At 51.5% G+C, this 10,991-nt stretch overlaps 1 protein-coding gene across 1 annotated transcript; it reads left to right on the top strand.

Annotated features, from left to right (window-relative positions):
• Nucleotides 1-450: 450 nt before the first annotated feature.
• Nucleotides 451-10,982, top strand: LOC310650647 (intermediate filament family orphan 2-like; the record flags this gene model as incomplete). The annotated part of the gene is given in 8 exon segments (XM_083380231.1): nucleotides 451-617; nucleotides 2,173-2,233; nucleotides 3,601-3,666; nucleotides 3,668-3,697; nucleotides 4,876-5,016; nucleotides 5,939-6,081; nucleotides 6,659-6,779; nucleotides 10,692-10,982. Coding segments are annotated over 8 exon segments (1,020 nt in total), but the record flags the coding sequence as incomplete, so codon positions are not given.
• Between the last annotated feature and the right edge of the window lie 9 nt (nucleotides 10,983-10,991).

Raw genomic sequence — 10,991 nt, forward strand, 5'->3', positions numbered from 1 at the left:
GGTGTGTATGTGTGTGGAATTCATTGTCAAGGGAGAAGCCATTTCCCTTTTCTTTTTTTTTAAACCTTTTCCTTTTAATAACTTGATGGGGGAGCCTTGATTTCCCCATTAGCAAAATGCAGCCTTTGGCTTCCGTTCAAAGCCAGCCGGGCTCTGTCGAAAAGCTATAAATAAGACCGGCCTGGCCATCAATACCGGCGAAGGCAGATGGTAAAGCGTGCGTGCGCGCGCACACACACACACACACACACTTTCCCTTTCGGCCTCCATCTTCCTCGCAGCCATCCTTAAAGCGAGGGGGGATGATTGCGGTCCTTCCCTCCGACAGCCGGTGAGTTAACCGGACCGGACCCCAAGAGGTTTAAAACCTCGTGATGTTGGCCAAGCATCTTGGCCCGGCTAGCTCTTCTTTTGAGACGTGCTTCGAAGAAGGACCCACCGCTGGGGAGGATGGGCTTGGCCCTTGGTGCCAGCTGGCTGGCTCACTTCCGTCCTGATCGAACGGGCAGGAGAAAAGCGGAAAAGGCATCTGTGGCTGCACGTCCGGCCACACGCGCGCCGGCTCGCTTGGACCTGAAGTCTCGAATCGTCCGGGCTAAAAACAAATTGCAAGGCCGGTAGTTTAGCCGGGCTATAAACAGCCGGGGCCGAAGAGCAAAGCCAGAAATAATTTTCCTGGACCAGTTTCTGCTCGAGGAAGCAGAATGTTTATTAAGGATAGGAGGAGATGTAAAAATGGACCCTGGCTAGCTTGTTTTGCAATGGTACTTGCGGTGTGTGTGTCTGTGTGTGTCTGTGTGTGTGTGTGTGTGAGTGAGTGAGCTCCACCAGCATATTTGGAGGCACCTGGGAAGGATTTTGGGGCGTAGAAAAACAACACAATCTCCACTATTTGTCCTTCATGGGTTCCAAATGCGGCTAAACCCGTTGAGGCTTCGAGGCAACCCTGAGCAGAGATTTGAATGAGGAAGTCTACAGCAGCCGGCTTCCTTTTAAACCAGGGGTCTTCAAATTCGGCCCTTTTATGAGCCGTGGACTTCAGCTCCCAGCATTCCTCAGCCAGGCACATGGGGTCTTCAAACGCGGCCCTTTTATGAGCCGTGGACTTCAACTCCCAGCATTCCTCAGCCAGGCACGCGGGGTCTTCAAACACGGCCCTTTTAAATGGCTCGTGGACTTCAACTCCCAGAATTCCTCAGCCAGGCACTTGGGGTCTTCAAACTTGGCCCTTTTATGAGCCGTGGACTTCAACTCCCAGCATTCCTCAGCCAGACACATGGGGTCTTCAAACGCGGCCCTTTTAAATGGCTCGTGGACTTCAACTCCCAGAATTCCTCAGCCAGGCACATGGGGTCTTCAAACGCGGCCCTTTTAAATGGCTCGTGGACTTCAACTCCCAGAATTCCTCAGCCAGGCACTTGGGGTCTTCAAACTTGGCCCTTTTATGAGCCGTGGACTTCAACTCCCAGCATTCCTCAGCCAGACACATGGGGTCTTCAAACGCGGCCCTTTTAAATGGCTCGTGGACTTCAACTCCCAGAATTCCTCAGCCAGGCACGTGGGGTCTTCAAACGCGGCCCTTTTATGAGCCGTGGACTTCAACTCCCAGAATTCCTCAGGCAGCCTGGCTGAGGAATTCTGGGAGTTGAAGTCCACGAGTCATAAAAGGGCTGGCTGAGGAATTCTGGGAGTTGAAGTCCACGAGTCATAAAAGGGCCGAGTTTGAAGACCCCTGGTTTAAAAGGATGGGGGGGGGTTGGAATAATCCCCTTGACACGTTTTGGGGTTGACACGGTTTGATGTTACGAAAGCCGTGGCTGGCGGACTTTCTAACCAACTCCACTGAGCCTTTTGGTTTTAATTTGAAGGAAAAAGCGGAACCCGGCCGAGTATTCCTATCCGTGGAAAGGAAAACCGGCTCCTTATAAGTGAAAAGCAATTTTCAGCATGGGGGAGCTTCTTGCCTCCACCCCCTCCCCCCAAAAAAGCTTGTAAACCGCCCTGAGTCTTCAGAGAAGGGCGGGATATAAATGGAATTAAAATAAATTTAAAAAAGGCACAGGTTTGATTTTTGAGCGAGAGAAGGAAACTCGCCCCGGAAATCTACGTTCAGGCCCTGCTGAAGGAAGCGTGGGAGGCCACGTCTCATGTTGCCTGTTGCTTCTCTTTCAGATGGGAGGAGGAAGTGGCCAAGCGGATGCGGTTGGAGTCGATGGTGGAGACGCTGCAAGAGGTAGAGCTTTTCTCCCGTCGGTTTTGCTGATCGTCAGGACTGGAGTGTTTGCCTACACCAGGGGCAGGCCACCTTGGCTCTTTGATGACTGGTGGACTTCAGCTCCCAGAATTCCTCAGCCAGCCTGGCTCAGCTTGGAAACCTCTCCCTTTCCCCTCAGCACGGCTGGCTCAGGAATTCTGGGAGTTGAAGTCCACCAGTCATAAAGCGGCCTAGGCCAGGGGCAGGCAACCTTGGCTCTTTGATGACTTGTGGACTTCAACTCCCAGAATTCCTGAGCCAGCATGAGGGAACTATGGCCCCTTCATGACTTGCGAACTTCAACTCCCAGAATTCCTCAGCCAGCCTGGCTCAGCTTGGAAACCTCTCCCTTTCCCTCAGCACGGCTGGCTCAGGAATTCTGGGAGTTGAAGTCCACCAGTCATAAAGCGGCCTAGGCCAGGGGCAGGCAACCTTGGCTCTTTGATGACTCATGGACTTCAATTCCAGAATTCCTGAGCCAGCATGGGGCAACTTTGGCCCCTTCATGACTCGGGACTTCAACTCCCGGAATTCCTGAGCCAGCCTGGCTCAGCTTGGAAACCTCTCCCTTTCCCCTCAGCGTGCTGCTCAGGAATTCTGGGAGTTGAAGTCCACCAGTCATAAAAGAGCCAAGGTTCCCCTATACACCAATCTCTGGAGCTGAAGCCTGTTCACTCCGTGAACAAGAAAATCAACGGAGCCCCCTGAGTAGGGAATCCCAGGGGCCTGCTAGGCCTCGGTTGGGGCGTCAGGGAGCAAACTCGGCCCACAGCCCCCATGAGGCGCCTTCCTGGCTGTGACCAGCGCCTGGTAGCCATTCTCCTCTTCTGCAGGGCTCTCCAACCTCGGCAGCTTTGAAGACTTGTGGACTTCAACTCCCAGAATTCCTCAGCCAGCCGTGCTGAGAGTTTCAAATCCACTAGTCTCGAAGGTTGACAAGCTTGTGGAGACCGCTGCTCTTCTGGACGGTTCTTCCTGGTTGAACGGAGAGCAGTCTCAGGCTACCTGCTCGAGCCGCCCTAGTTGGGATAGCCCTTCCCGTCTGCAGCAAGGAATCCCGGAATGGGGAAAAACTGGGGCTGACCCACTGCAGACTGAGATCGGGTCTCCTGCCAGCAGTGGTGGGCGGGAAGGTGGACCGCCCTCTGGAAAACGAGAAATTCACGGGTCCTGGCGCCCGCCCCCGAAATTGGGACCCGATTGAGCATAGGTGGTGAAACTTGCGCTCTGCCTCGAGGAAGCCTCGAGGGGGTTCGGTGGCGCCAAGGTGAGCCTTCAACGGGACCGTTTGGGTCTGGCTCCCGCCTCGGCGTCTTCCACGGCGGGTCTCTCCTTCCTCCTTTCAGGAAGCCCAGGAGGCCGAAGCTCTCCAGGAGGAGCTCAATGAGAAAATCGAGAGGCTCAAAGCCGAAACTGGTGGTCTTCAAGGGTCTGATGAGCGACGTAAGTAAGCCCGGGCGGCCGTGCCGGTCGGAGCCGAGCGGGTCGTTCTCGTAAAGCCAGCGAAGGACAGGCAGAGACACCGGTTGGCTGGAGGGTCTGCCCTTGTAGTTAAGATTGCCCGCCTGGTGTGACCCCCTCCACCCCCCCCCCCCAATGCATCGGACTGGCCCGCTCGTCGTCGTCCTCCTGCTTCCCCTCCGATGGTGTCGATGCATTAACTTGCTGCTCCCCCCCCCCAACCAGCACCCCGGTGTCTTTCCTTCTCGCCAGCCAGTGCTGGGCCCGGGCGGCAGCCTCTCAGCACCCTACCCTTCCTCCGCATGACACCGCAAAGGCAGGGGGCCATCCCTCATAAGGCTGATTTGCTCTCCTCCTCTGCTTCTCCTGCAGGGACAAATGGTGTGTTGGGGGGGGGAGTTCAGATTACAGAGAACGACCTTCCCCTTCCCCCACATTCAGGGATTGCGAGCGTGTTTGGCTGGAGTTTCTTTGGGGGGAGGGGCGTGCTGTGTCTTTCCCCTTTGTTCTAGGGCAGGGGTAGGCAACCTCGGCTCTTTTTATGACTCACGGACTTCAATTCCCAGAATTCCTGAGCCAGCATGGGGGAACTATGGCTCCTTCATGACTCGTGGACTTCAATTCCCAGAAGTCCTGAGCCAGCATGGGGGAACTATGGCTCCTTCATGACTCGTGGACTTCAATTCCCAGAAGTCCTGAGCCAGCCATGGGGGAACTATGGCTCCTTCATGACTCGTGGACTTCAATTCCCAGAATTCCTGAGCCAACTTGGCTCAGGAATTCTGGGAGTTGAAGTCCATGAGTCATAAAAGAGCCGAGGTTGCCTACCCCCGGTCTAGGTCAAAGGAAGCTTTTGCCTTCGCAGCAGGCCGGTGAGTTTCCTAGTTGGACGTTGTGTTTCAGACAGTCCCCGTATCCCACTGTAATTGTCTCCCACACACCAAACACACAGAAACACACACCCACACCCTGGGAAAGCGCCCAACTGCTCTCTCTCGAGGGGAACGTTTTGTCCGCGTCCGTGAACGACTCGGAGCCCCTTGGTGCTCGGAAAAGGGGGGCAGCCTCCCGTGCGAAGGCCGGCCTGATCCGCGGAGCGCCCCTCTGCTCTTGCGAGGTGTGTAACCTGCCCCCCTCACCTGCTGTCCCTTCCCCCGCAGCCCATGACAGATCTGGACTACAAGATCCAAGAGAAAGCCATGAGAGTGGACATGGACATCTGCCGGCGTATCGATATCACAGCCAAGCTGTGCGATGTAGCGCAGCAGCGCAACTCGGAAGACGTTACCAAGATATTCCAGGTGATTCGGTTGGCCGGCCCTGCGGAAGAACACACGGCTGTGTGGTTTTAAGGAGGAGGAGGAAGAAGAAGAAGCAGGAGTGGAACTGATGACCTCCCTGGTCCCCACTCTCCCCTCGTCCTCCCCTCCTCCTGGCCGGGTTCGTAAGCGCCAGACCCCCAGGAGGAGTCACGTAGTTCTCAAGAAGTCCCACTTGGAGATCTCGCTCGTTGCTTTAGCTCCCGGTTAGGGGGTGGGCGTGGGATTGAACCAAGCACTTGGCTGCCTCAAGCCCCTCGTTGGCTCCAAGGCCCAGTCCCGCCACCGGCGGCCCCCAATGGCCCCCTGACTTCCAAGTGGGGAATAAGGGCAGCCTCGGGAGCAGGAGGCAGTCCCCAAAACGGCACTCGGGGTCCCCTGGCTACGGTCGTGAGCGAGTCTCTTTTTCATTCTCTGGTGTCTGAAACTAACCCCTGAGTGTGTGCGCGTGTGCGTGTGTGCGTGTGTTTTCCGCTCTTTTTTCCTACTCTGACTTCCATTCCGTGTAGCCCCTTTTCCTGGCCTGATTTAGCTCTGCCGGTAGACAGACACGGGCCCTGCGGTGGCTTCTCCCCTACAAGCCGAGAAGACGCCTCTCCCGCCAGATCCTCTTGCTCCGCAGCTTCCCGCCCTGAGCGCCTCCAGCTGCTTCAGCGTTTTCCCACCCCACCCAACCCCACGCGCCACCCCCCCACCCCCGTTTTGGGCCTGCGCATGGCTGGCCGAGTGGCCCGAGGCCGCCCGTGGCTTGCTTCTGCTGCGCCGCCTGACGTCCTCCTGGCCTGTGACTTAACACCTCTGGTGTGGCTTGTGTGCGGCCGCTCGCCCTCTCTTCCCCGCTCCTCTGGCGGGGCAGCAGCCCATCCCGGCCTGTCGGTCACGGTCCTATTCTCCTCCGGTCAAGGTGGCTTCCAAGAAGAAGGAGCGCCGGTTCACGTCGGAAGAAGACGTGGCCGAGCAGGAGACGGACAACGCCCGCTTCTCGGAGGAGGAGGTCAGCTGCTCGCTCAACATCACCGATGAAATGAAGAGGATGTTCAATCACTTGTAAGTACCTCGCCCTCCTCCTCCCCCCCTCGGCGGCTCTGGTTAGGCTTTGCTGCCGGAAGCGGGGTGTGTGTGTGTGTGTGTCTCCGGCCCGAGAAACCAACCTGGGGCTGTGCGTCTTCCGGGAAAGGGAAGGAAGGAAGGGGGGAAGGAAGGAAGGATGGGGGGAAGGAAGGAGGGAGGGAAGGAAGGAAAGAAGGAAGGAAGGAAGGAGGGAGGGAGGGAAGGAAGGAAGGAAGGGGGGAAGGAAAGAAGGAAAGCTAAAATAATCCCAGACAAGGCCCTTTTCCTTTGGGCTTTTGGGGGGAGGGAAGGCGGGGGGGCGGACAGGACACCCTTTGATTCTTGCAGGGCAGGGCAGCGTGGAAGGCAGGACTGTCGGTTAGTGCAGAGCGCCCCCTGGAGGGCTACCTTCTTGAAGCAGGACGGAAGGAAAGACAGGCGGGAGGGAAAGGGGCTTGGCCCAACGCCCCCCTTCGGTCTCCTCCTCCGCTACTGCTAGCCAGCCAGTCCTCGGGGCTTCCTCCGAAGCTGGAAAAACCGAGTTGTAAACGTGAGGACTCCTCTCTTCAAGCAGGCGGGAGACCTTTGATTTTGATGACGACTGTGACAGCTTGACGTGGGAGGAAAACGAAGACACTCTGCTGCTCTGGGAAGACTTTACCAACTGCAACCCCACTGTGGAGCTCCCAGGAGAGGTAAGTGGGGGCCTCTTCTCTCTCACACCCCCCCCTAATGACAAGCCTCTGCCTTCCAAGCCCTGGACCCAACTTGGACTCTGCTTTTATTCAGGGCCCGCTTTCCATGGATGAACTGCTGTTATTAAGAGCAGCAGCAGTAGCCCTTAGACTTATATGCCGCTTCGCAGCGCTTTGCAGCCCCCTCTTAAGCGGTTTACAGAGTCAGCCTGTTGCACCTCCAACAATCTGGCTCCTCATTTGACCGACCTCGGAAGGACAGAAGGCCGAGTCAACCTTGAGCCGGTCAGGATCGAACAGCTGGCTGTGGGCAGAGTCAGCTTGCAATATTGCATTCTAACCACTGGGAAGGAAGGAAAGGAGGGGAAGGAAGGAAAGGAGGGAGGGAGGGAGGAAAGAAAGAAAAAGAAAGAAAGAAAGAAAGAAAGAAAGAAAGAAAGAAAGAAAGAAAGAAAGAAAGAAAGAGAAAATACCAGTAGCCCTTAGACTTATATGCCGCTCCCCAGTGCTTTGCAGCCCCCTCTAAGGGGTTTACAGAGTCAGCCTCTTGCCCCCACCCCCAACAATCTGGGTCCTCATTTTGCCGACCTTGGAAGGACAGAAGGCCGAGTCCACCTTGAGCCGGTCAGGATCGAACTGCCAAACTGCAGTCAGCGGGCAGTCAGCAGAATCAGCCTGCAGTACTACACTCTGACCACTGCGCCACCGCAGCCCAGTCAAGTCAGGTCAAATGTTTAAATATTAACCTCACTTCACCCGCAGGCCCAGTGCCTGTTTTTAATTTTAGCTCCGCTTCCTTAGCTAACTCTCGAGTCCTACGTCGGTGCCAAACCAAACTCACCGTGGCTTCGGCAACCTTTCAGAAGCCTTTGATCTTAATTATACCTGAAGGTATAGTGGTATTGAGTGAGAGAATGAAAACCTGGCCAGCTTTGGTGCCTGTCCCTCCTCTGAAGGGCTGGTGGGTTTTGTGCAGGCTTGGATAAGATTAAGCTAAGATAAGAGCTAAAATAAAACGTAAGATGAAAGATAAGGCGTGAGATTGGACATAAGAGATAAGATGAGATGAGATGTAAGATATGATAAGATAAAAGATGATAAGATAAGAGCTAAGATCAAACATAAGATAAAAGATAAGGCATAAGATTAGACAAGATATAAGACAGGATGAGATATAAAGTAAGATATGATAAAATAAAAGATGATAAGAGCTAAGATCAAACAAGATAAAAGGTAAGGCATAAGATTAGACAAGATATAAGATAGGATGAGATATAAAGTAAGATGATAAGATAAAAGATGATAAGATAAGAGCTAAAATAAACAAAAGATAAGGCATAATATTAGACAAGATATAAGATAGGATGAGATATAAAGTAAGATATGATAAGATAGATGAGAGCTAAGATCAAACAAGATAAAAGATAAGGCATAAGATTAGACAAGATATAAGATAGGATGAGATAAAGTAAGATATAAGATAAAATATGATAAGAGCTAAGATCAAACAAGATAAAAGGTAAGGCATAAGATTAGACAAGATATAAGATAGGATGAGATATAAAGTAAGATATGATAAGATAAAAGATGATAAGATAAGAGCTAAGATCAAACATAAGATAAAAGATAAGGCATAAGATTAGACAAGATATAAGATAGGATGAGATATAAAATAAGATATGATAAGATAAAAGATGAGAGCTAAGATAAAACAAGATAAAAGGTAAGGCATAAGATTAGACAAGATATAGGTTAGGATGAGATATAAACTAAGATGATAAGATAAAAGATGAGAGCTAAGATCAAACAAGATAAAAGATAAGGCATAAGATTAGACAAGATATAAGACAGGATGAGATATAAAGTAAGATATGATAAAATAAAAGATGATAAGAGCTAAGATCAAACAAGATAAAAGGTAAGGCATAAGATTAGACAAGATATAAGATAGGATGAGATATAAAGTAAGATGATAAGATAAAAGATGATAAGATAAGAGCTAAAATAAACATAAAAGATAAGGCATAATATTAGACAAGATATAAGATAGGATGAGATATAAAATAAGATATGATAAGATAAAAGATGAGAGCTAAGATCAAACAAGATAAAAGATAAGGCATAAGATTAGACAAGATATAAGATAGGATGAGATATAAAATAAGATATGATAAGATAAAAGATGATAAGATAAGAGCTAAGATCAAACAAGATAAAAGATAAGGCATAAGATTAGACAAGATATAAGATAGGATGAGATATAAAGTAAGATCTGATAAGATAAAAGATGATAAGATAACCTTTATTGCAGGGGTCTTCAAACTTGGCCCTTTTATGACTCCTGGACTTCCACTCCCAGAATTCCTCAGCCAGGCATGTGGGTTTTTCAAACATGGCGTGCCTGGCTGAGGAATTCTGGGAGTTGAAGTCCACGAGTCACGAAAGGGCCAAGTTGGAAGACGCCTGCCTTATTGTCTTTTTTTTTTTACTCTGGGCACACGGGCACACATTAAAAATGAAAGTCTGTTGCCTGCTCTCAAGGGTACGCACGCACATAGCACACACATAAACACGCCACATACACACGTGTGCATATACCCACACCCTTACGTGCAAGTCCATATGAATATTAATCCCTGTCCCATCTCGAATCCAAGGAAGGAGCCCCAGGAGGCAGCAGAGGAGCCGGGGGGCGGGCGGGGAGGGGGCTGGGCTGGCGGAGACCCCAGGCAGTGGCCTCGCTGCCCTGCCTCTCCTAAGCCTGCCTGTCAGGACCCACCCCAAACCACGTCTTAGGAAGACAAAAACTCTTGGAGGCAGTTCTAGTCCAAAAGGAATCTTTACTAGGACATGCTTGGTTGTGGGAATACAAGACAGGACTTAGTATTGTTTTACAAACTGAAACTTTACAAAGGGTACCCGGTTCAACCCCCTTTCCCTCAACCCCATTTGGTCAGGCCCCCCATCCTTCTATCGTCCCTTTCGTGGGGGAAAAAAAGGAACTTCGAATCTTTATGGTTATTTTTTTTTAATCCCATTTATATCCCGCCCTTCTCCGAAGACTCAGGGCGGCTTACAATCTAAGAAGCACAAATCAGTGTGCTTAGCAGTAGCCTTCATTCTATGTGTATGCCTGCTTATTAGGGCTTTGGGCCCCCCCTCCAGCGGCATTTTTTACAAAGTCAGCTTATTGCCCCCCAACAATCTGGGTCCTCATTTTACCTACCTCGGAAGGATGGAAGGCTGAGTCAACCTTGAGCCTGGTGGGACTCGAACCTACACTGATTGCAGGCAGCTGGTGTTACTTAAGGAGGCATTCGCCCACTGCTCCACCGAGGCTCATGCCTTCTTCCTCTCCAGAATTAAAAGAACACACAAGCCAGAAGCCCTCTTCTCTTTTGTTCCCCCCAGTTCAAAAGGTTTCCCTTGGTCTTTGAAATAACCTAAAGCAGGCTGAATCCACATCCGCTCCTCCTTCCTCGGGAGATGGCAGAATCCATGGGGGGGGGATAATGTTTTAAACATAGATTTATGAATGTGATAATCATCTAGAGCCTTGGTGGAGCAGCGGGCTAATGCCTCCTTAAGTAACACCAGCTGCCTGCAATTAGTGCAGGTTTGCATCCCACCAGGCTCAAGGTTGACTCAGCCTTCCATCCTTCCGAGGTAGGTAAAATGAGGACCCAGATTGTTGGGGGCAATTAAGCTGACTTTGTAATAATGCCGCTTGGGGGTGTGTGTGAAAGCCCTAATAAGCAGGCATATACATAGAATGAAGGCTACTGCTAAGCTTGTAAGCCGCCCTGAGTCTTCGGAGAAGGGCGGGATATAAATGGAATTAAGATAAAATAAAAAATAAAATAAAATAAAATATAAATGGATTCTGACGCTGCCCCTTGGCGTGTCTTTCAGCCAGAGGAGAACCTGGGCAACTTAATCCACGAGACGGAATCTTTCTTCAAAACCCGGGACAAGGAATATCAAGAAACCATAGGACAGATCGAGGTAAAGACAAAGGATGAGCTGGCCAGGGAGAGGCAGGGAAGGAAGGCCATCTCCGCTGCAGGGGGTGGGAATGAAACTGTTTTTTTGGGGTGGGGGGCGGTGGTCCCTCGGCTGCAGAAACGGCGCGCGGTGTGTCACAGACGCCCCCCAAAAACGGGCGGAGGACCCGGTCGCCGTCTTATCGAAGGGATGCGCTTTGTCCACAGC

Source organism: Vipera ursinii (assembly GCF_947247035.1).
Source record: "Vipera ursinii genome assembly, contig: scaffold_478, whole genome shotgun sequence".
Classification (NCBI taxonomy): Eukaryota; Metazoa; Chordata; class Lepidosauria; order Squamata; family Viperidae; genus Vipera; species Vipera ursinii.